Consider the following 27870-nt stretch of genomic DNA (forward strand, 5'->3'; position numbering starts at 1 on the left):
CTGCTGTGAAATAGCTTCTAAGCACACCCATTCTAGCAACAACATCCAAGTATTGTCCAAATCATGCTTCTGTATAATGAGTACAATACCAACTATGCTAATTATGTCAACGAATGAAAACACGAAATAATATAATACAACTAGAACAAAAAAGCTTGATAAACATAAAAACATTAAATAAATGGACGGAAAACATTAACATGTGACCATGAAATATACAATGTGATTGGCTACTATGATGAAAGACTTTTGAAAGTCATCCGGAATAAAATATCTGCAAACTAAACGGTCAAAGCAGCGTGTTGGCACGTTTACATAACACTGGATGATGCACTGTGAAATATATACACTGTGTATTGATAACACCTTAAACACCAACAATGATGGTTAAATAATCAAATCATTTTCAGGACATTAAAAAAAATATTATGATTTCTTGTCATTCAATTGGCTTATTAAGCAATCACTTTTAAATTTTCTGTATCCACAATCTTGAAAAACTTTAGGCCACACCCACAAGCAGACTACTGTTTCCTGATTGACTGAAAATATAGTGGGTGGGGCTGGTGCTGAATGATGTCACTTGTCACATATATTAATAACAATCTATCTCAATATACTTTTGTATCCATGGAGGGATTAACATGAAAAAACAATGAGCACACTGCCTCAACATCAAGTCTGCTGCAATCTTGGTTTAATTTTCATCTTTTCATTTCTGTTGACAGAAAGATATATTTGGACTATTTGAGAATAAATACAAACATATTCACTGACAATGTCATTCCATATTTCCAAATTCTTCATGACAAAGAAAAACAAACGTGGAACACTGAAAGCACGGATAAATGAGGAAATGTATGCATGAGGTCCGTAACCTTTCCAATATTCCATATCCAATTAGTTTGAATGTATATAACATATGAATACAATGCCAATTCGAAAGTGGTCAAATGAAACATGTTATATTTGGGATTACACTAAACGCCAACACACAAAGTCAGCTGCCTAACCCGCTCAGCCACTGCGACTTCCTCCTTTGTGTGCTGGCAATTAGGTGCCTGACTCCAAGGGTGTGGGTTCGAATCCCGCATGGGACTCAACCCAACAAAAGTACTAGAATCTGTACTTTACTGAGAAGTGTAATCCCAAATATAACATATGTTGCATATAACATACTTTGAATGTATCAAACATATCATAATTAAAGAAGATTTTACCATGATCACAATCACGGTAGAGCAATTGTTTAGTTGTGTTCATGTGCATGTGTTCAACTCAGAAGAGGCATGCTACAACAAGTGGGTTTCTACTTTGGAAATTTCACTGTACACATCTCAACCAGGAATCATGTTATCTTGTCAACACAGCCAAGTGCACATATTTCGATCTGTGACCCAAATACTATGGCATGTTTTTGAACTACAACTTACAACACAAAGTATTGACGCATATAACTGATCGACAACAACATAATCTGTGGCATACCCTGTACCCGAGAAATGTCACTCTGACATCCAAAAACAAATATTTGAAGTTTCAACACACATTGTACTGCAGATCCACAACAATGCTGTCCACATATTATTTATATATCACACGTCTAAATTCTAACATTGCAAAGTCAGGAGTAACTGTACAAAGCTTCACAGACTTCTGTGGCGTCAAGCGATTGATGTGGCAATGTTTCAAATGGTCATTTACTCAATGTTTAGCTATGCAAGTGCCAATCAATACTGAGGAATATGTTCACACTGGGACTGCGTAGTATACAGATACATTTGTTTGGCAGAAGTCAATGAGTGCACTGCACTTCTAAAGTACATTTCAAGGCTTGTAGACCAGTTTTACATAATGTCATTGTAATGGCACTTGGAGGAGGCAAATGCAACCTTTACTAGAAACAAGTCACTGTTCACTAGTTATCAAGGCAACATACACAAGATAAATAATGAAAAAACTAATTTTTCACATGTCATCACAAACAGGCAGAAGAGGGGATTGGAGGGCCTGTTACCAAAATTGTCCACTGGATGGTGTGTAAACTACATTGAATTTGTAAGGGTTCACTATTCAGAATAAAAGTATGTTTTGACCAAAAGCGACCAAAATCATGGTCTGTCCCCAAAACAACTAAAACAACCCTTTTCCCCAATCTCCCTTTCAACATAATGGACTGCTTCAAACACTATTTTCTTATTTGCCAGTGCATGCCAGAAAGTTACTTCATCATTGCAACCATATTTATACTTTACATACTGAACAACAACATTCACACAAGAATGAACTTGTACAGAAGAAGGCATGCTCCGTTCCCACATCGCTGTGAGGGGACAATGTATCAACTAATCCATACATACACTATTTATATCAGTCTGTGTATCAGTGTATCTGCCTGGAGTCCACACTGGCAGCTGACAGGGTGCTGCATGGGGGTAGCAGTAGAAATATAACTCTGGATGGCTTGGATGTCAGGTAGAAGCTGTCGGTACATCCGCTTTATCACCTTCAGTCAGCTCGCCAAAGTTCTACAGCTTCCTGGAAAACAGAATGCAAACACATCAGAAACATAGGTACAGAAGCTCACCTTCTTTGGATGAATCAAAACCAAAACAGACTTTAAACAGTAGAAGACTCGAGGTACTAAAATTCTGTTTTTGTTTTTATTCATCCTCTAAACTACACTTCAAACACTAGAACACTCAAGGAAGGTACTGAAAGCCTAGCTTATTGGATGTTAACAAGAGAAAGCAGAGGAATGGAAGCTCACACACCCTGAATAAATCAAACTTAAGTGAGGCGATGTTGAACTGAACTTTGTCAGTAAATGATATTCACAAATTCACATATGATAAAACATTCACAAATTGAATGGTTATAGAACATATGGAGAACAAGAGTTTTGAGCAACAAAAGGATGAATTAATGGACAGACTTAGGGCAAGGACTTATGATATACATGATATAAGCTTACCCTGACTCTGTCACAGTGAACTAACATAAGACTAATCCATCCCATGATGTTTGATCAAGTGTGCTACCCCTGAGCAGCCTTTAGAATTACCACTTACACAGCACCCTATGGCAAGAAATGAACAAACTAGAAATAACTGCAGTAATCTATCTGCCCGACTAATATCAATACTCCAGACAAGGCCGTCTGTACTAAGTTGAATCTGTGGCCGCACTGATCAATACCATTGGGATCTGATTACACACAATCAACATTCTGAGACAACCCAATCCAGTTCCGTCATCAAGCACGTACTTCAACCATTGTGCACAATCATGGACACTTATCCAGTAACAACCTCAATGTATCCCGTTCACATATCTTTTCATCAAACAAAACATGCATTTACTTGCAAAACCAGAAGCAGCTGTCGTTGACATTTCCTAAAATATAAAGACTTTATGTAACCCCATGCACTTCCAGACTTCGAGTGGGTGGTAGGGTAGCCTAGTGGTTAAGATGTTCGTACGTCACCCTGAAGACCTGGGTTTGATTCCCCACATGGGTACATTGTGTGAAACCCATTTCTGGTGTCTGTGATATTGCTGGAATATTGCTAAACGTGAAAAAACTTAACTCACTCCAGACCTCAATCATACCCAAGACAATTTCTTTATATCTAACAATAGCCCAAGTCTTAGCACTTTACAAGTAACAGTAACTTGCAAAGATAATATACGATAAGATTTGACAATAAAACAGAAGGATGACCTTGACCTTTGATAGACAGTTTACTAACACAAGTTGTATGGATCTCTAAGATTTATGCAAAGACAACTTATCATGGCTGAAAACAGGTAACTGAGAAAGAAACTGAGAAACATTCACTGTAAGCTTGATGTTGCTTCACCCTAGGAACAGTATACACCAAGTTTAAAGATGCACACATTAATACTTTTTGAGGATGTGTATCCAAAGCATTTGAGTGAGATTGTTCTATTGTATGAGCTTGACCTTTGAGGATTCGAAAAGTCTATCAGGAATAAGAAGATTATTGAATTTTGCTAAGTTTACACATTGGCCCACTGAAATTTCAAGCCACAGTCTAACATGGATACTAGTGTTGGGAATTGGTTAAAATCTCATAATTGATGATTGGTTCATTACTACCGATCAATATTCGAAAATAATTGGTTAGCATCATTTATGAAATTTGTTAATGCACATAAAAATAAGGAACAAAATGTAGTTCTATGGGGTTTCTGGCAAAATTTCACATCTTTAAAGGATGGCTAGTATGTTAGGAACATAAATTTCTTGGAATCTTTAAGAAAAATTCAATCATGACTTGAAACGAGCTTGTAATGCTTACGAAATGTAACAGACAAAACCAACCATGTGAAAAATATTGCTTATGAAAACAAGTGTTCCAGAATTGTTTGTGTTCGATTACGAGAAATAATGATGGATTGCTTGGTCGTTTAGTCACTACGACCAATCTTCGATCATTTCAATTAATCGGACCACCACTAATGGATACTGACTTCAACAAGTCCTTGTCTTGTCCCCTTGAATGCCACGAGACTCGCAGGGTAACAACATGCACTACCTTCAAATGCCTTTGCGAATGATGCAGAAATGGATCAAACTGCCAACATTTTAATCTGCCAGGCAGACCCACTCCCTACTATACTATATAAAAGGTAAAGTTTTTAAAACCTACATCCATTTGTATGTCCAATAAGGAATACACTTTCATGAGCCATCTTCATAATCCTAAATATTTAAGGGGTCCAGATTAAAATACTCTGCTAAAACATTTCAGAGCCCCATAATTTCTAACACTGAAACTGCTAACCCTTTCTTTTGATCCCGAATGAGTCCAAACTACACGTAACAGTTGCCTGTACAGCGAGGTACATTAGCGTTTACAGACCAGGGCCTAGATTTTCAAAGCTCTCTTAGCGCTAAGGTAGTAATAAGTGCCATACATTAACATTAACTTACGACTATCTTAGCGCTAAGAGAGCTTCGAAAATCTAGGCCCTGAGTCTGAAACTCAGCAGAGTAAATGAACAGCCTGAAAGGCCAACACCTGGAAAAACTGTTGGCCCAGTGGAAAACTGTAGGCTCAAACATACTCAAGCAATATATATATGTTATGTTTGCCAGGTATGCTACAAGCTTTCAATGAAATCTGGGGACAAACAGACAAAGTGTATCAGCTCCCAGAAAAAATAATTAAGAGCTCTACAGCAGTGCAGTAATGGCATCAACATCAAGCAATGTGACACCTACTGCTCTGTGTTGAGTAAACCATAAATTCCAACCCCGCGTGACTGATTAACCAGCAGAGTACGTTGAAGCTGGACCTAGTTTTTCAAAAGTATCCCAGTGTTATGATTCAAGGTCACATGCAAGGTAAAACACAACTTTGCAGATTCTGATACCTTTCGGTATGGACTTACCGAAACAAATCATCAAAAATGCAAATTCAACTTATAAAAATGAAAAATAATGCGATGAAAAAAACGTGCGAAATCAGAGTTCGAACGATTCACTAATTTTCCCCAGCGCTTGGGGGGAAAGTGGTTTCAACAGCTGGGCTGCGCTGCGCCGGGCTGCACCCATAGCACATGCGCAGTGAAATAGGTTCGCGCAGCTTGGAAGCGGGTTGTCCGGTGAATACTCGGTGAAGGCTTTGGTGTGAGCTATTTTTCTAATGCTTCGTTGATATTTCACAGGTGCAAGCTTTTTATATGTTATGACAGTAGATTTCCGATTGAACTGTTAATATGCTTTCATTTGTCTATTTCACCACACGTTCTTCTTACCGAGTCACTTTCTCAGTTCGATACTTAAAAGCAATGTCATTATTTAGCGTTGACAGAATTTCTAACTGTGATATAGATATGTCGTTGTCACAGACAAAACTCAATGTCTGTTTTATTGACACCTATGTGTCTGCCTGCCTGTCTGCTAATGACAATATTCAATACACAACTTCGATCACTGACCACATGCAATTTGAACTTAACACCTATCAGGCTATACACCATAAACAAAACTCATTAATTTATGGCCCGAGTTCGGTCTCTGTCACATTATGTAATTACACAGACAGGCAGATGTGATACTTGTACACATGACATGTTATGATGTCTGTTGATTGCAAAATGTTATACACAAAAAATGAGCATGTATTTACACAACCCAAGATTGTTATATTCGTTGGTTTCACATTATTTTTCAACTTCGCTGTGCATGTGCGCATGCGCAGAGCATGTGAAAAATATCCACTGGCATGTTTCCGGTTTGGTCGTGATGCTTATCGATAGTGTAAATGCACTCTAAATAAAAGCTGTTATGAAAATTATTTTGCGTTGTGACAACTGTTCATAGCTGAGTACATACTTCCATTTGCCCCTGCTTTTCAATAATTGATGTCCTATTTTGGTTGCAATTCCATCAGAGATGTGTTTGTTTAGTTGTGAGAAGGTGATGTGCGGGAAGGACGGTGGTGGTGAGAGCTTGTTCACATAAATGAAGCTATTTATTTAACTAATACTGGCCTCTGTTTCATAAATCAATTGGGATCAGTTATATTCGACATAAAACTATATATTTGTTTTGATTTTTGTTTTCTTTGGAGTGTTTACACTATCGATAAACATACGACCAAAACGGAAACATGTCAGTGGATATTTTTCGGACGCTCTGCGCATGGGCACAGCAAGTTGAAAAGTAATGTGAAACCAACGAATATACACACACAATAAGCCGTGAGGGCATCTGCAAATGAACCAGCCGTTACACTTGAGTGCAGACCCACCCGCTCTGACTGGGTTCGGTATCCCGGCTGCTTCGTTTCTTGGGGTGTAAACCCAAGTACAAAATATTGCACTTTTGATTTGCGATTGTACACTTATAAGTTTGTTTAAATGTTTTTTTCATAATCAGCAATGTATATTATATGTCATGAATAAGTGATAATTGTGTTTTAATTATGTTTAATTTTTTGGTTGCATGTGACCTTTCACTTACCATGTTTCCAGCGTAAAATAATCTGCAGGCCATAAGGGCCTGCTGAAATATAAAACTATCCTCAAGGGAACAAATCTGTCGGCCTCGGGCCTTCGGGCTGATGTCTATTTCAAATACTGAATCCCACGTATTTTTAATCATCATTAAACATTCAGGAAGACTGTTACACCCTTTCATACCTGCGACCCATACTTTGATCAACATATCTTGCATGTATGTTGTAATTAATCTTGCATAATAGCAGCTACTACACGTCCATTGTGTTACCTGAGTTCAGGTATAAATTAGATGTGTACACGAGAGGTGGCAGCACGAATGATTTAATACCAAATCAATAAAATCAATAAAGAATTGACATTCTATAATTGGTTAAATTCCATCAAGACAGGTCAGGCAACAGAGCTGTGTTCTCTCAACCTGACAGCCATTTGAAAGCTTCTGTTTCTTCAAATATTCATGACATTTCTACAAGCCAAATCTTGTGTATTGACTTTGTACATAGGTTAAAAAACATTCTGATCATTTTACTCTGAGTCACTAAGGTTGGGAATTTTTCTTAAAAAGAAAATGATATTCATGAATATTACAAAACAGATGATTAGCAACCGAGAAGTAGTATTTGTTAAAACACAGAAAGATTATTATGGTTGGTGCTACGGATCAGGGTGCCATTGTAGAATCCGCTAAAGTGACCTTAACTCCCATACCTTAACATAGACTTAAGGTAGTCTTAGCACTAAGGTGACCGTAACTCCCATACCTTAACATAGACTTAAGGTAGTCTTAGCACTAAGGTGACCGTAACTCCCATACCTTAACATAGACTTAAGGTAGTCTTAGCACTAAGGTGACCGAAACTCCCATACCTCAACATAGACTAAGGTAGTCTTAGCACTAAGGTGACCGTAACTCCCATACCTCAACATAGACTTAAGGTAGCCTTAGCGCTAAGGTTGTTTTGTACAACAGCACCCAGGTTTCATGGAAAATAATCATTGGTAACTTCAGACTGGGATAATCATTCCTTCGAAAACATTAATACACTTTCTTTAGAAAAGTACATATCCAGCCCCACCAGTGGCACCAATTAGAAACACAAGCAAAGGCATGTCAATTGTTCATCTGAACTATAAACAATGGAATATACCGCATAAGTATTGCGCTGAGTATAAGGTGAGTGAGTGAGTGAGTTTGGTTTGACGCCGCTTTTAGCAATATTCCAGCAATATCACGACAGGGGACACCAGAAATGGGCTTCACACATTGTACCCATGTGAGAAATCGAACCCTAGTCTTTGGCGTGACGAGCGAACGCTTTAACCACTAGGCCACCCCACAACCCCGAGATGGGTGAGCAATGTTCTAGCTTTATCAACTTGTTGTGTAAAGAAGGTAAACCAGAGGCAGACAGCATGACCAACAATCCAAACCATTGTGCCATGGGACACATTGTATCCCGCCAGTTACAAGGTAGGACTCACAGGAGCCCCCTGGGAACTATTATGCTCTGAAACCGCTATGTGTTTGGTTGCTTGGAACTCCTGAAGTACTCTGGTTGACTGATACTGCTGCAGCACTAAGCAGACTAGTGAATAAGTAACTGCATCTGAAATTTTTTTCACAGGTTCATCAAATCTGGATAAAACACTAATTACAATATTTCGTAGCTTCCTAAATAATTCCCCCGGAGATCAACATAGGTGAGAGAGTCAGAAGTGACGTCCCCAGCCAGATATTGATGTTGCCACTTGAGCCTTGTATGAAATAATAATGATTACTGCCTGATTAGTAGGATGAGAGCTATGTTCACCGTGTTGGACAACCTGATATCAAATCTCACATGGACTTAATGATAGGTTGTGATATTTAAGCTTAATTACAGCACGAGAAGGGAGGAATATGGTGCTGCAGGACGTTCATCACCTGGGTTGGAACACAGCTTGATTAGACTTGTGACATTACCCAGTGAATAGCATGGTTTCAAAAATGGAGGAATTGCTTAGCAATGGAGGAAATTGTTTCAAGGTCAGACCCCTGGGTCACCTGCAATTTTCAAGCTCTGCAGTGTGGGTGTAGAACTGCCATTACTTCTGTCTGTCTGTCTGTCTGTTTGTGAGTGAGTGAGTGAGTGAGTGAGTGAGTGAGGGGGAGTGGGGATGGGGGTGGAGAGTGTTGTAAAACTGTCAATACTACCATGTGTGTATGTGTGGGTGTAGAACTGCCATTACTTCTGTCTGTCTGTCTGTATGTCTGTCTGTCTCTTTGTGAGTGTGAGTGAGTGAGTGAGTGAATGAGGGTGGAGTGGGGATGGGGGTGGAGAGTGTCATTACTATTATTATTATTATTATAGGATATTTATATAGCGCACATATCCACGCACTAGTGCATGCTCAAGGCGCTGGTATTTTTTCCCTCGATCATTGGATGTCAATCTCAACGGCACATCGCATTATCAATCTCAACTCCCTGGGGAGTGTACAACTCTTGCAGCCACTAGGCGCACCAAGTTATTGTGGCTTTCTCATCCTACCATGCGTGGGTGGGTGTGTAGAACCTTTTCAATTGCTACTGTGACAAGTGAAATGTTTATTTGTTTCGAGTTTGACTGACAGACATAAGAAAAAAGTCAAACAAAAGAACTAAAAAGAACTAATTGTACCCATTCACAATAAAGAGACCTAGGCTTGTGGTTCAAGTGTCAGTAAGTGCTCTGTCATATACACATACACCAAACTATATATGTGGTACAGAGGCCATAATAATGATAATATCTTAGTTCTGAAAATCCAGATCCAGACAATCTGATCAGAGGTAGGACTCCATGTTAACGTGACAAAAGATGTTAATAGTGAGAAGAATGTTAATGTGATGGTTATTAACTCAAGCACCGATACGCGAACCGGTAAAACACTGCAGACGGAGCAATGTGACCACAGTCCTTATATGGAAGTTGTTTATTACAACCGTATATTTCATACATAAACATCTTGAATCAAAGATCTTTGATGTCTTTCCCTTTTGAACCTTCATCATTTCAACTGACAGCATATTATCATTCTTATATGTATGCTTATATGACAATTAGGAATAACACGATCAAAGCCATGCCGCATATGTCACGCTTTCCTCTCATCTTGAACTCATAATAAATGGTGTTCCTTGAAGCAAGGTCAACCCTTTCATCAGTGGAGAACCATGACGAACAATCAGTACATACTTATTGATTCGTTCTCGCAGGGCAAATCTACAACTACTGAATGATCCTCAAAAGGATTGATTGACTTGTTTCCGTCTTCAAGAACCGGGCTAATCAGTCTGTCAGCTCTTGCAACAATGTCACCTCAGGATAGAAATGTACTGATAAGGATCCAGACTGATCTGAACCACTAATCAGCCACTAATCTGCCACTAAGGCAGATCCAGTATGTGAAATGTCTGATTATCGACTCTTCCATTTCAAACCTTGGCATAAATTCAAGAATTGAAGTGTTTCACAGATAAATGTTCATGCTGCCATGATTTGTGTAAAGTGAAAAGTGATCTACTGAAGTTAGTTGTGTTCTGATTAATCGAAATAATCAAAGATTGATTGCAGTGACCAAACGACCAAGCAATCGATCACATTTTCTCATAATCGAACACAAACAATTTTGTCACTAATGTTTTAGTGTTTGAAACACTTGATGATGGAACATATCTTAGAAGTTGTCAGGGCCTGAAAACATGTTTAATTCTTAGAAAACTCACTTCACTTACTGAAAAGTCATGACTTCATATTTCTTTAAGACTCCAGGAAGTTTGTGTTCATGACGTATTTCTCATCACTTTAAAGTAGCAAGTTGCATCATTTTACATTTGATGTGAACTTTGCAAATGCAATTTACGCAGTTTCTAAATAAAACAAAAAACAACAGAGAACCATGTTATACTTATCTGCAATAACAACCTGAATAGGAAAATCTGATAAATGACGCTAACCAATTTTTTTGCGATGATTGCTCATTGGTAATGAACCAATCATCGAATGTGAGATTTCAACTAATTCCCAACACTGACTGAAGTGTGACGCTACAGAGAACCTCCACCAGGCCATACACCTGAGTGAAACAGGAGTATCATCGACTAGTATCAGTCTCCTGTATCGTGCAGTTCCATCTCCTATTTCACAAAGTCGCTGTAGTTCTACAGACAATGATGGAAGATGAGGAAGAACAAGACTTACAATAGTTGAAGTGTCTTCAGCATCTGTAACATGGGGTCCTAATATATGAAAAGGTTTTTGATATTGTCAGAGAGAAAAAGGTTTACAGATATAAAGTGTAGATGACACGACAGTGGCAAGTATCACCTCATAGGCACAACGTCCACAAGATCTGGTAAAGTATCACAATGGTGGCAAGACTATCACAATAGCCTAAAACCGCCTCCGTGGTGTAGTGGATTAGAGCGTCCGCCCGGAGAGCGGAAGGTCGCGTCATACCAAAAGATGTTAAAATATGGTACTTGTTGGTCCCTGCCTGGCGCTCAGCATTAATGGGTACAACAAGGACTGGCCGGCTCGGAGTCAGTATAATGTGTCTGAGTGGGGTATTCATGCTTCACTGTGGCATGGTATCTCAGTGGGCTAGCACTATAAAACCAGCTTAAGTCTGGGCTAGTACAAGCAGCCGCACATACACATACACATGCATGCACGTCGTCATAAGAGCGAAATATTCTCAAGCACAACGTAAAACCCAATTTCACCTCACCTCACAATAGCCTAAAATGACACAAGTTGCCTGCAACGGCTGAGAAAGTTTGTTTTTGACATGCATTGAACAGTATTCCAGTTATGTCACAACCTGCCAGCTTGGTGTGGGTGGACAGCAGGAAGCAATGTTGGGAGATTCCATGAATGTATGGGCATGATGATGCTGACAAACAGTAATCATTATTAGGGCACATCTGGGATTCAAACCCAAGACTATGAGGTTCTGGCACATCTGGGTCAGTTACCCAACAGACCACTAGGCCACCTCAATATGTTACACCTTGTGGTATAACACAGATAAGCCCCCTCAGCATGAAGCTATAGCCATTTCTGATTAGTCATTCACATTACAAGATTAATTACTTCCTTATGACAGATGGCCCACATAAATATGTATGAGCAATTGTCTTGATAGTCTATAACACAAGGCCTGGGAGAGATAATGTCTGATGTGCTATACCTTACGTTAAGCATGAAAGGGTTAAAGATATTTACCTGGTGTTAAGGTATGTGGACTATGCAGACCTATCATCCATATCAATATTTTTGTGTTGAGCAACAAACAAGTTTGGGAATGACAAACGTTAATATTTCAAGAAATTCTGATAGTGGGACAAGTCTGTAATCTCCAAAGAAATCTGCATATATTTCTATCCTTTTATTGACAATTCTGTAAAATCAAACATATGTGCTGTTTTGCACACTAGTTATGAATCTAAAAATAACTTAAAATATTTTCTAGTTAACATGGTTAAAAAGTTAATTAAATGATAATTATAGCATACTGTCTATATAATCCTGCAGACAGGTCCCAGAATATCAAGCTTATTGTTAAAGATACTGATCATTCCTGCTTTAATATCACACAGACAATGGCAGCACCCGGCAATTTCCAATAAATGGAATCTTTCACAATATTTCAACTCAAGGCATCTTCACCATTCAAACTAGCCACTAAGTTGATCTACTTTCACATTTGCTATACAGCACTATCGCTCTGAATACGTACAGGTGGCCGGTTAAGGAGAAATGTAACGGTAAAACACCTTAACAGACCAATAGATCGATATGCTATTGAACTGTGCGCTATTATTCACGCATGAATGCCTCCTTTGGGACCATTTTCTATCACAAAACCAATACAGTGTCCACATATTACTGCTCCCTACGGCTGGCAAAATTAGACCATTGAGCAAAGCTCACAAAGGCTTTAACAATACTCGATTCTCATCGGTTCATAGACAGCCTAGCTGAAACAATTGCTGTAAGTTTGAGCTGTTTCGGGGTTTCACTGCTGACAACAACAAAATGTGAAATAACATGACCTATGTGTAGCCCAATGCAGCCAAATATTTTCTCTGGTCACAGGTAACGTGATTCCTCACAAAGTAAGGTGAAATATACTCCTCCCAAAAAAATTAAGCAACAAGTATTTTCAGTGTAATAGCTTCAATCTCGATAGCGATTTTGGCCGGCATGTTACTGAAAGGTAAATATTCAAAGAATACATAATCTTTAGTGACGTGTCAAATTGATTTATCTGGTAACATTGACAACATCATCCAAACACAACCACCCTCAGAAACCACATGCAAAACGTGTGGCATGAATGTGCTCCACTTTTCACACATGCACCCTGATCGGTGTAAACCTACCTGTAATCATTCCTCTGGTACAGCAAGCGGGTCCTATCTCCATATGGATGGATGATAATGCCCGTCCATGGATGATAATGCCCGAGAATGAGTTATTAATGATGTTGTTTAGATCAACAACATCACACATATGGACTGGCCTGCAAGGTCACCTGATCTTAATCCCATCGAACATGCTTGGGCATTATTGGAAATAATGTTTACGGTCTCCATGTTCAACCCCAGACTCTGGATGAACTTGAACTGACGTTACAGAGAGAATGGCAGAATATTCCACAAAAGGAACTTTAAAGGCTCATTTGATCAATGCAAAGATGTGTAGAAGCTTGCATTTGTGCTCATGGTGGTCATACACGTTACTGAAAACTGCTTCACTGTCCAAAACTGACTTGAACCGTAATGTTAGCATTTTGCTCCATCAATGCAGCACATTTTGCACGACTGTTTCGCGGGTACATGCTTTTGATGCTTTGTAAGTCTATTATTGCTCAATACCATGTCATTTCATTTTGTTAATCGTGTGTACATATGTTTGACCTTTCTATTGCAACATTCCATGATTTGCAATTTCAATAAATGAAAATGTAATGAGACTAAAAATTTGTGTTGCTTAACTTTTTGTGAGGAGTATATTAATTAGCGGTGTTGAAACACAATAATAGTGAACTGACATAACAGAACATAATGACCCCCAAATTCCATGATTTCTCCACCAAGGGTATAGATGTCTAGACAGAGTAGACTGAGACCACATGAAAGACCATGATATACTGAGTGACCTCTACCTTCCCATTGTTCATGCAGTAAGTATCCCAGAACTTATTGCCGACAGTCACAAACCTGGCTCACTTCTAACAGCAACCAGGGTCATATTTCCTAAGGAAACTGACTATAAAGTCCACTTTCCAGCCCCGGGGCCCGTTCCTCAAAGGGATCGTAGCGCTAAGGTTATCGTAACTCCCATACTTTAACATAGACTTACGACTGTCGTAGCGCTACGATCGCTTTGAGGAACGGGGCCCTGGAAAACTAGGCATCTTGTGGTTCGTATGATCTTGATCTTATGCTTGACTATTTTTAAAGAAAAAAATTAAGCCACGCCCACCAATGGGCACAACTTTTACCACTAACGACTGCCGGGAATCCCAATTACAGTTGAAGGAATTTCCTCTCATCTTATCGGTATTGTCATTCACAGGACTTTTGGCGACATTAATGCATATTGCGGATCATGTATAGCTTTTGTAAGAATCCACTACAGGGATTCAAACAGTTTGTTGATCGGTTTTCGATTCATATCCCAATGAACTGACAAAAAGTATGAAGTCAATACATGAATATAAATAATATTATTTGTGTCTAAACAAAATTCAATTTCAAATATATACATATTAATTTTCAACTGTTCCATATCTATAATCAAGAATATAAATACATTGTGTAAAAACACAATACCTCAGCAGAAATTCAATTTAGAATATAGATTCTTTCTAATTCAAATTTATAAAGAAAAAGATCTTCAAAGACTCAAGGAGTGTTTATCAAGTTTATAGCCTTGGTCCAATAAAACACCTGTACCACATGACAATAAGAACATGTTCAAAGTAACTGACTGCGTTTGACAGTTTAGCAATATTCCAGCAACATCGATTAGGGGACACAAAAACCTACAGTATTGCCCAAATCTCATATTAAATACGCTTTTAACCATTAGATTCAATATGATCTGGTTGATTGGCATTTTAGACTGTTGGTCAAATCTAATCAGGAAGGTGTCATTCATCTGGTTGATCATTTTGAAGTTGGTGACTAATCATGAAGGTGTCATCTTGCCTAATTACATATGTAGATTCAATGCCTGTATATTTCATTCACAACCAAATACAATGAGTTTATATAAGAAATGATTTTTGTAACTGTCATCAGCAAAATAGAGGAGAAGTGCAGATTCGACACTGCTGACCAATCAGAAAACAGCATAAATAATGTCACGGAACAATATGAGCTCAGCACAGCTCCCTGGGGTGTCCAGAACAAACACTAAATTGAACTTCGACTCAAATGTTTTGTAACCAGAACGGCAAAACAATATCCTCCAAAATCATATCTGATTTGACACTTACATAATTGATAAAGTGGAACAATGGGTTTTGTACAATAGCAGGCGATGGTCCACAAAGGACAAAGGTAATGGTCTCCCATCTGTCCACTCACACAGACGGTTATCAGTGGATGAATGTAGGTACAACTTATATGATGCTTTTCAAATTTGGCCCTTAATATCATGGCAGGACACATGAAATGCATCATTTGAGGAATGACTCGGACGTTCATTGAATGTTTTAGGTTGAATCACAGATAATGTTAGATGAAGCTCTTCAAATTTGGCCCCTTATGTCATGGCAGGACACATGAAATGCATCAATTTGAGGAATGACCCGGTGTCCAGTAAATGTTTTAGGTAGAATCACAGATAACCTGACAACTGCTGACTTCTCTGAGTGGCGTTTAGAAGCTGGTATGATGAACAGGAACGAGTTTACCGATAGACAACTTCTTTATTGCAATGGATGAAATGTTTCAGTGTAGATGCTAACTACGTTATCAAGCAATAAAGAAGTTGTCTATCCATAAACTCGTTCGTGTTCATCATGCTAACAAGGTTAACCAATTCTTTGAGCGGCATCGTTTAGACATTGGAGAGTAATACACAAACAAACTTTATGGATAAACAACTTCTTTATTTGGTAGATGTGACGTTTCGATACAGATTCTTGTATCATTGTCAACCAAGTATCATACTTGCTTGACAACGATACAGGAATCTGTATCATACCTGCTTGACAACGATACAAGAATCTGTCTAAACGTCGCATCTACTGAATAAAGAAGTTGTTTATCCATAAAGTTTGTCTGTATATAAGGTTAACCCCTTTGGTCAAGTGGAAAAGGTGTCCGACGATGGATCAGAATGATGGTTTCCAGCACCGGGACTCAGAAATCTTGTGGACACTACAGTAGTGACTTGCATAATCATTCAGGGTTTCAAGGCTTGTAAAAGTTCAGGCAATGTGAGATAGCATCCCTAAGCTGACATATTATGAAAGAACTGACATAATTTTCAGTGAGTGAGTGAGTTTAGTTTTACTCCACTTTTAGCAATATTCCATCTATATGACATCAAGGGACACCAGATATGGGCTTCACACATGAAAAGCAAATGCTTTAACCTCTAGGCTACCCCACACCCCTACAACTGAGTGTTATAAAATACATGTCCTTCACTCTCAGTATATCACAAAGACACCAGGCTAAAGCATGTCACCAGCAACATCTGCTTTTCAAAAGGGGCAACTAACTGGATCAGGTTTGGTGGTTTGTGTATCATCCTATTCCACAACACTGGATTGGTGCTCATATTATCCAAAGGATTCTCTAGAACAGATTACTTGCACATCACCATTAGGGCTGCGCAATATAACCGGTTTACCGGTATTTACCAGTTCAGACATGAAATCGATACTTATTGTGATACGCTGATCGAAAACCGGTATTTCAAATGCATTCGGAAAACTTCGTAACACTCAGAAATTTTCGGATATTTCCGTTTTCCACACCGGAAGTTAAGTTAAGTTCGGTTTGAAGTTGTGTTCTTAATATCTGTTCAAGTGTTTCACAATGTTTTGGATCTGAATGTTTTAAATATTTACTCATTAACGACCAGTGATGTCTGATATGTCCTGACCAGGTCAAGTTGCTGTCTAAAATCTCAGGTCTCTTTTTGAGAGTGGAGAAAGTAGTTCAAACTAGTAACCACTGTTTGATGCTACAATGTTCTTTTCCTTGTTTCATTTGTGACACATATTATCTATTTTGTCATGATTAAATGTTTTTATTACAGCATAATCAAACATAGTGATTTTGTTGTGTTTTTCAAGCATTAACTCCATTTTAAGTAGTTTTTTGTTTAAAAAAACTTCTTGCAATATATTGCAATACACATGCAATATATGCTTTCGCATCGCAATATATCGCAATATGAAAATTCTTTGCAATACCCACCCCTTATCACCATCATAAGACTTAGACATTGCTGAGTGTTGCTTTGGTACAGAAAAGGGTGAGGTAGCCATGACATCATGATATAAACTACTTCCTTACTGGTTGCATGGTTACATCCATTTGCATATGGCGGAAGTCGATGTTTTGAATTTGAATGTTTGAAGAAGTATTATTCATGCCAGTCATCCCCATTATACAACATTGCTTGCATGGCTGGTCAGTTATTGAACAATTGTTCCCCAACTAAAAAATGATTTATGAAAACAGGAACAAAATCTGTTTCCTGATAGTGAATAAAAGTGTCCCACCTTCTCTGTCAATTTAATGAAGTACAATAGAAATGTTTAGTTGAAAGACCACTCACTAATCAACAGAAGAAGTATTGAGTAATCATATAACAACGTGGCTATTTTGACAAGTATCTAGTTGCAAGAATGGGAAGTTCTCAACATTGCAGCAGTACAACAATTACAACTCAAAGACATAGTTGTCTACAGTACAGTTTTTGCTCTTGCGCACTCATCTCCTGAAGTTGCAAAATTTGTACATGAGCTTAGTTTAGTTTACAGTGCCAAGGATGCCATTCCACACAGTGATGTTAGCGTTAAGACGATCCTAAGTCTAGGTTGAGGTATTATAGTTACGAAGTCTTCAAGTTAAGATTACAGTGGAACAAATTGCTGGAAGGAGGTCTGTCCTGTACAAGATGATGATGCAATCCAATATATACCGCTCAACATTTGACAGGAATACTGAGATATCATAATACCGTATATTATCGTAGATTATCCGATCTCATAGATAAGCCAACCCCCTAACTTGACCCTCAAAATCAGTGTCAAAATGGTATGTTTCGTGCATAAGCCGACCCCCACGCGATGGGGTCCTAATCGCGGCCAACTCAGATCACAAGGCAACTGGCAGTTACTGTCTTGGATGTAAAACGTAAGTATGTTTGGTGAGAATACTATCTAATAAAGATTTTACTGACCCTAATGTGGGAACCTATGTTTGTTTTTGTGTTTGGTATCAACAACAAGACAGAAATTTTACTTGTAATGTTAAAAAAGAATGTTTACATTAACTGCAGTAAAATCGCGTGTCGAGACCTGATATTTAAAACTTCGGCCCGCAATATACACAGCAGTCACTAACATATTGCGTCTACTCACATCTCGAAATGAAGTGTAGTTGACAGAAAATGGATATGCATACATTTTTGTTTTGCCAAAGGATCGCGGCATCAGAATTCATGTGATTATATTATCGGTTACGTTTTAACTAAATCACCTGTAGGGAAACGTGTGCACTGAGCACTTGATTGCTATTTCGGGCACTTTATACGAGACAATTACATATGGTAATCTTAATCCCTGCATATAAGACCATGCCAAGCAAAAATAAATTATCACTGAATAGGTAAATTATCTTGTCTTGTGATGTTTAAGAAATTTGCCATCTTTTCTGACAAAGTCGTCTTCTCTTGTTTGTTTGTTCACACGAACATTGTTTCATAAAGAATGGAACTTTCTCATACCATCATTCGAAACAAATAACATGTCGTGTAACGCAACAGCAAGCTTTTCATAGAAGTACAAATATTTCAAAGCATTTAGTGACAATACCCCCAAAATTACAAGGCAGAATTACTGCATGAGGTCAGGGACCATATATGTGTTTTTGGTCTCCGATAAGGTTAAACAGAGTGCATGGTAATTACAAATGGTTCAGTGTTTTTCTTGCACTCAGAAACACATGTAATCACAGGACATGACTCCAAAACACATAAAACACATAAACCATGCCAATTTATTGTAAACAGACACCCCAACAGCTCTCACAGGCATTCATTTGGAAGTAAGTAAGAAGGGGTCATTTCAAAAGTGCCAATCATCATAATCAGGTGAAAACAAATAAACTTGAAAGAACACTGGGTCAGTATTTACAGTAAAAATTGTTAAGAATTTCCATGTATCACAGCACTGAAAAAAATGAAAAATTCATTCATATCGATATTTGACTTTCAAGTTATGAGACCTTCCCCACAAAGAATCTCTCCAAGTTATGTGGAAATAGATCCACCAGTTTGTGTGAACAATAAACAGGTAGTCTTTACCTGACGCTGGATGTGCCAGGTAGATATGTGATAGCCCCATTCACCTATGTAGGGGGCAAGAAGTAAACACAGTGTACAGGAAATAGATGTTTATTATATCATTGATGATTGACACATTCAGGGAAACAAAATTGGCCTTAAATCTTGTTTACAGTCTGTTGAAGAGATGTATCACCTAATGACATCTCAATGATATAGGTATCACTGAAATATTGTCAAAGTGACTTTAACTTTTAACTCACTCATTCAATGATATAGGAATGATAAAACATCTTGTTGTCAACCCCATGCCATTTCCACCTACATCACCCACATGTAGGCACAGGTCAGATATGAATTAGTGATGGAACTAATACAGGTAGAACATAGAGATTTTTTCTGGGTTACATCTTCTTTTTATTCTCGAGTACAACGTTTCAGGGCTTGTTCTGGCCCCATCATCAGGTAAACTGAACAGTAACTGTTAACTCTGGCCGTGACGTCACAATGCTTATGACGTCACAATGCTATGACGACGCAATACATGTGGTGGTCAATAGATACAGATGACATGGCTCATACAAAATTGTTGATTGAATAAGAAATGTACAGAGACGTATTTATAAATGTATAGAATGTAAAGTAATAGCAGTGTATACATAGAAATTATGCTTTATACACGGGAACAGTGACGAGGGTAGGGTATTGTCTTATTGTTTTATGTACCATGCATTTGGGAGGTAGACACCCTGGTCCCTGTTTATTGCTGGTTTTGTGCCAATCAAGCATCTAATACAGGTAGGTTATGTTACACATCATCCAAGAGGGAGAGAAATTAACTCAATTTGAATTTTACTGGATTAAAGAGTCTTACACTACATTTACATTAGGGATGCCATGATACATTGATACATCAATGCATCGATACTTTTTCTAAGAAGATACAATTATCAATACATTCAAAACTGTATCGATATTTAGTTTTGAAAGTATCGGTTTAAATACGTTTATGTATCGTTTACATTTTGCAATTGTATCCTGTTTTTCAATGTTATGAGAGTTAAAAATGATTATTTTTCATGCACAAAGATGGGAAATTAGAACTTTTTATTCTCAGAGAATAAAAAATGTTGATTTCTTCATGGACTATTATAAAATATGAAATATTAATGTTCAAAATGTAACTAAATTTACGGAATAATGCCATGAAAATAGGTATCGTGATACGTATCGAATCGTGACATGGGTATCGGATACATTCATGAAACTTATGTATTGTGACATCCCTAATATACAGTGTGTGACCCCATGAAAATTCACTAGCCAGTCGGGCCAGTGACTGTGAAAATTTATTGGCCTGACTGGATGTTTATAGCCACGGGCTGCCAATGGCTATTTCAACACTGCTAATATACATACATATGTTTGGTTGTGATGTCACATTTTGTGATACAAAGATTTTGTTAAAGACAGTCGGAACAAAGGTGGTACCTAATTCTTTTAATCACTGTTATCACTTTTATTGGCCAGAATCTGAAATAGTGATACATATTAGAATTTAAATAAATAATAACCGATATTTCAATAACTACAACTGATTCCTAATCCATTGATCCTGTGATCAATGCTTTGGACTACTGAGAAACTCTCCCAAGTATGTAAGGATATCACCTGACTATGTGATGGAACAACGTCAGATTCAGGCATCGATCAGGAAATACAATATCCTGGAAAATACATCTGCACATTATTGTGAGTATTATTTGATCGATGAACTAGTCTCTACTCGAGGGTGGATTATCAGATTACGCTCATCCTGTCAGGCCAATCGTGCCATTAGGCCTTAGAAAACAAGAATATCTTTTATGATGTATAAAGCTTGACTGTTTCACTTCACATTTGTTTACTTTATTGTATTTGTTAATTTCAATGTTTTTTCAACGGTTTGGGTAATTGGTTACTAGTATTCTTCTGAATATGTCACACATATTGGAAACACTTTTATTCTAAAATCTACAGATCCGCTGGCAAGACTAAGTAAAATCAGTTCCAGATGTTAAAAATTATTAATTGAGATAGCCAATGCTGAAACAATTCTTGCAATGGCCTATTGTCACAAAGTTGAACACAAACACACACATTTATAAACCAATTCAAAACCTACATTTCTTCAGTTGTGATCCTGAATGTTTAGATCTAAAGCAGTTATTTGAGGACCAAAATCATAAGCTGTGAAAATCCTATGGTGAATCAAGGCACAAGCACTGCCAAACTTCAAATAGTTTTCTTGTAAGGCACTCTTTCAAGGAAATACTGTAGTTGACGGTAACTTGACACAGTTAAAGTTCACAACTACAACACCGCAGTAACAAGAGCAGTTCACCAACCTTACACTACAGTAGTCTACCCCGCTTTCTATGAACCTATTGCACAATCATTTGATAAAGCTTTCAACACAGCTGAGGAACGACCTAGTCAACTCCTAAACAGCCTCTATTGAAAGTAAGGCTTGCCTTACACATCCTACTTAACAGCCCCACATTGCAACACACTGCGTTGTTGGAGCCTGAGTGCTGCGTAACACAATAATGTCAAAATGTCAAAAAGTTAAGTCCCTTTATTAGGTTATTGCTTATGAATAGAAACAAACATAGTTTTAACAAGCCAAGATAATAAAAAATCAGATAGTGTATTTTTAAATTTTTTTATATACTTCAATTAGTACACATACTCTTGCATTTTCATATCAGATACTCAGATACTCTTGCTTGACAACAGTACAAGAAATGTCGCTTCATAATATAATAAAGAAGTTGTCATCCATATAGTATCATACCTTTGTTATTACCGTATTCATCAACTTCTAAAAAGCCAATCAAGCAGATAATAAAAAAAAAATACACTGTTCTTTGACATAAAATGTCCAGGATTGGATCAAAAGGCTAAAACACTGAAAACTATTAAATGTTAAATTTAGATGCTTGAAAACCATTAAAACCATTTCTTATCACAAAGGTTTCATGTCCTCATTGAACACAGGGGTGGATACAGCTTTTTGAGAGGGGGTGGGATTGTGGGGCTGGGTGTGTGTGAGTGTGTGTGTGTTTTACACACTTCATTTTCACCATTTCAATGGTCACTTGATAAAATTTCAGGACAACAGGGTGCTCCCCTGCACCCCAACCCCACTGGCTCTGCCTATGGAACATTAACCACATGATTTTGACCACAATTGGTCCCTTGGAAAGTTAATGAATAACCAATAATCACTGGAGGCAGCCTGAGACATCACAGCACTACTCTGCTATCTCCCATATCCACACTGTGTCTACACCAGCCACATGTACCAAATATAGAACTTATTACCTGACATTGATCCTTTGTTGACAATTATTCGACCAATATTTCCTATTCAGGACACGACAAGATGCTGAATAATCATCTTCATACAAATGTATTGCGTTTCCCCATGTCACGACATGAAGACGAATCACTGCTCCAGCAGAATCCAGAGGGTCGCGGACATGACAGAAGAGCTAATGACAGGTCTTACGCCTTGTGGACATAGAGTAGTCTAGACTTTCAAGATGTAATTAACGTATATTTCACAAGCTATTCAGACACGTCATTACTGCGAAAAAGATAATTGGAAAGAAATATTTCAGAATCTGTTTGTGTCATAACATTCCTACACCATGTTACAGTGTAACTTTTAGAATGGTTTAATATTTTACAATGAAATAATACACTTAACATGGTTTTATACACACATGTAAAAAATGGAAGTGATGATATATTCTGGAGATGTAACAATACACATCCTGATAACATGGGTGCAATACGATTCGTATTCCTATACAGGACTATTTTATTTCATAAGTTGCTGATAAATAACAACCCTGAATCACTTGTCAAATTTCAGTTAACAAAGTTGGGACATTGTATGGGAGAAACATATAAGTTCAGAGCACTGTGCAGATTTTCATATCATAGCCAACTAGTAGTGAGTGAGTAAGTTTTGTTTTACGCTGCTTTTTGCAATATTACAGCTATATCACGGGAGTGGACACCAGAAATAGGCTTCACACATTGTACCCATCTGGGGAATCGAACCCTGATCTTTGCAATATGTGCGAACGCTTTAACCACTAGGCTACCCCACTGCCTTAGCCAACTAGGAAGTACTAGAAAACCTGCATAACTGGTTCTTGAACAGTTTCATTATTCACATGATTTTACATCAACTTGAAATGTCATGAGTCGCATCCATCGCAACACAGGAGTTGTAACCTGATGTATTATTGTAAGCCTCTAATCACGCTCAATGGATCATTGTCGACACAGGTACTACAAATATGTAATATGTACCCAAGGTACATTTTGTATACTAAAATGTACCCTAAACAAAGTCAAAATACAGAAATGTATCCAGTACTCTACGACAACGAATGACTCCATGTTCCGCAACGCTAAACCAAACCGGACTGTAGCTGTTAATGTTCAACTGATAGTGAGTGGTATTGTGTATCTCGAAATATCATATACTGAGTATGGTCACTAGTATAATGCAATCAAATGCATCTATAGTACAACAGAATGGCAGTTCCGATCAAGAAAATGGCATTGGGGAATGGACTCTTACTAGGGTACGTTTCTGTACTCTGATTTTGGCTAGGGTACTTTCTGTAAACAGAAAGGCTTTAAACAGTAACATACCTGGGGTACAAATATGCAGTACCTGTGCACATGACCCCTTCAACTCTACAATCACAATACACACTGCATTGATCTATCGTTTCAATGCTATCATTATGTAAACTTAGTGTATTCTTTATGCTAATACAGTTAAGTACTTACTAGTTTACATGACACATGTTAAACCCATTGCGTGTACTTCAGGAAATTAGAACATCAAATATGCAGGTGCTACTGGCCATGAAAAACCTTGTTTAATGTGACCCAAGTTTATCTTTACAGGTAATTGATTGTGTTCACAGATTGGGGATTAACCCGCCAATAAGTCTTGCTGCTGATTTTACTTATAACTATAACTAAATGGGAATGACCACAAATATTCTTTAACCAAAATGCAGACAATTCAAACCCTGAGCTGGAAAGGTTTATGATGAACCCAACAGTTTCAAGGCAGTCCAGTTTGTCAACACTACAATATCTGAGATCAATTTATTGTTTTTGGTTTGGGAAATGGTGATCATGTATTTTGTGCCAGAATAGTAAGTATTCAAGCCTTTTCTATGTTATCATAATCATGGTGAGCAGTAAACAATGAAGTTCAGCTCAACAATGCAGTAGTTTAAAACATCTAAGGAACACTAACAGAAAATCAGACTTGTCGCATGTGTTGTCCATCCAATTCCTTAGTCACAGCATTCATAGGAATCAGATTTATCTTCAGCAACCAGTGATCATATATCATAGTTACCCATGAAGATCCAGGTTTGGTCTTCAGTATCCCAAGCTTATTGTAAGTGTGACTAACGGGATCAGGTGGTCAAACTTGCTGACTTGGTTGACATGTGTCATCGTATCCCAACTGCATAGATTGATGCCTATGCTGTTGATCACTGGATTGTCTGGTCCAGACTCAATTATTTACTGATCGCCGCCATATAGCTGGAATATTGCTTAGTGCGGCGTTAAACAACAAACCCAGAGCAAATATCATGGACGTTAAACAACAAACCCTGAGCATATATCATGGACCCTGATGCCAACAACAGGACATTCAGGCTCAGACTACAGATTGCAGAGATATAAGTATTAGTGCTGGAGCGATTAATCGTAGGATCGGTTAATCGTTCGATCTACGTCAAAATAAAAACGATTGTCGATTACAAAAAAACTGCAGATCGATAATCGGAAATAATCATTATTTGGATGCACATACATTAAAATGTTTATTCTACCTTGTCATTGCTTGTTTTCTTTTTACACAAGTGCAATCTGTCAGCCAATGGCAATGCATTTAGCTTGTTTACATTGACATACTAAATTGACGGAGTTAAAGGTATTTGACTATGAAATGACCATCCCGATGATTATAATCAATGATAACCAGCTCTAATAAGTATGTAAAAACAAGATACAAACCAACAAATCATTTGAACATTTTCCCCTAAAGAATCTCAGTGCAGCTAAAACAACACATGGCCTACCTTGGAGGTGTGTCCATGATGCTCTATGAAGACGTGGCTGGCAACTCAGATGATCCATCTGCACGCTGCCCCGAAACAGACACCTGTTCCGCCCTAGATTCCATCTTCTGCAACTCAGTTTTCATGTCCTGGAGTTCAGCTGAACTGGATGACCCAAGCAGAGCTCTCTGACTGTCAGCAGTTCCTTGCCTTTTGTGACCAGGCTTGGAAGACTTCTTGTTTCCTGATCTGGATTCCTTACCATCCTGATCCTTTCCTGAAACTGACTCCTGTTCACCAACAGGTTTTACACCATGTTGCAGAGATTTCATTTGTTTTACCCTTTTCTTCCTGATCTGAGGAAATTCATTTCTATCAGCATTTGTTGGGGAAGCCAAAGGCTCCAGGTGCAATGGTGGCTTTTTGGTGACATTTGATTGTTGTGATGACCTGGTTGTATCGGAGTTTCTTTGCTGAGGCACTTCTGAATGAGTAAATGTTGCACCAAGTGAGTTTTCAGTGGATTTCTGTTCAACAGTTGAATCACTAACAGTAAAAGTTGAGCTGACATCTTGAGCTATATCAGATTTGGCAGAGTCTTTCTTATCACATGAATCCTCCAATTTCCCCCCTGAAACCACATATGTCTGTAGTTCTTGCCCATTGTCTACATTCATGCTAACCAGATTGTCTTTGTTGAGTTTATTCCTCTTTGTCAAAGCCTCATGACATCGTGATGTGCCACTAAGGTCAAGGCCAGAGTCTGTCCCATAGGATAGAGCAGTGAGCTTACCTTCAAAAGGTCGTACACTCGACACTCTGCTGCTGTTTCTTTTTTCAGTCTGTACATCTGGTTGAGATGAAGACCGACTGACCTTGTCAAGGTCATTGTGATCTAACTGCCGTGTTGATATCGGCTGCGAAAGTGAATACTGATCGGGCACATCATCCTCACTGTTGGAGTCATAGTCACTTGTGTCTGGGGGAATAAACTCTAACGCACTCACATCCAACTTCTTTCCCTTCAGAAATTTCAATTCTGACGAGGATCTGGTTGTTGAGGGCATCTCAGCATAGAAAATATCAGAGTCTGTCATGTTACCTTCCTCAGTCTGTACATGGATGCCATTGGCTGTGGCAAACAATACTGGAACATTAAATGTCAAAGCACTTGGTGACTCAATCTTTTCTCTCTCTCTAGTTTTGATATTTGCAACATTCAGATTCTTCTTCTTTAAATGAGGATTTGAAGAAGTTTCCAAATCAGTCACCGAGTTGCTCCGGCGACATAAAACCATATCTTTCCAGCTTCTCCACAGCTCTTTCTTCCATGCAAATGTCAAAATGGGTAAAATGCCAGAAAATGCAAACCTGACCCAAACAAAAGTAACATCCACCACCCAAGGGTAATCAATCTGCCCAAGGTTGGGATTCTCCTGAAACTCCTGGCTGTACTGATACTGCTTGATGTATGCAGTCACAATATAGGGAACTTCAAACACAAACCAAATGATCAAAGCACACCCGTATATTTGGCCATGGATACCTCTTTCCATATCTGAGGCTTCTCTTCACGCTTCTCAGTATAAGTGTGTTCAGCAAGTTTGGAACGAACAACAAATCGGTCATTATATGCAGCTTTGAATATAAGTGCAAATAAAACGGCCATTGCAATAACTGGAACAACAAAGCAAATTATTGATGTAAGACAAATGAATGATAGGGATGAAGAATTGGAAATTGAACAAAGATGGAGTTGGTTCCTAAAGGTGGACGGCACGGCACCTGCCAATAATGGCAGACTAAATCCAAAGGAATGAAGCCATGTGTATGCTATTGCAATGTACGTGCGTGAAGGGCTGAGTATATTTCCATGTCGGGACGGTATTATTTTGACAGCAATAAATCGGTCAATTGTCAATGCTGTTAATGTTAATACTGTTTCTACAATAACAATGTTCATGAAGAAAGTATTAAAGCGACACATCAAATCTCCATACACCCAATCGGTGGCAATCAAGGACCCAAACACAAGCGGCATATTCAACACAGAGTCCATTATATTCACCACGGTTAGATTCAAGATGATGAGATTCGAAACAGTTCCTCTGTATTTCTTGTTCTGAACAATTACAATAATCAAACATATATTT

At 38.2% G+C, this 27870-nt stretch overlaps 1 protein-coding gene across 1 annotated transcript; it reads right to left on the reverse strand.

The window, feature by feature from the left end:
* Window positions 1-1067: 1067 nt before the first annotated feature.
* Window positions 1068-27273, reverse strand: LOC124252762. The gene is made up of 3 exons (XM_046686417.1): window positions 25739-27273; window positions 2519-2538; window positions 1068-2484 (listed from the first exon to the last, which is right to left on the reverse strand). Exon 1 carries the CDS (start codon window positions 27271-27273, stop codon window positions 25762-25764), a length of 1512 nt encoding a protein of 503 aa, XP_046542373.1. The 3' UTR covers window positions 1068-2484; window positions 2519-2538; window positions 25739-25761.
* Window positions 27274-27870: the final 597 nt, after the last annotated feature.

Source organism: Haliotis rubra, unplaced genomic scaffold, assembly GCF_003918875.1.
Source record: "Haliotis rubra isolate DU_JTF1 unplaced genomic scaffold, ASM391887v1 Scf114, whole genome shotgun sequence".
NCBI lineage: Eukaryota > Metazoa > Mollusca > Gastropoda > Lepetellida > Haliotidae > Haliotis > Haliotis rubra.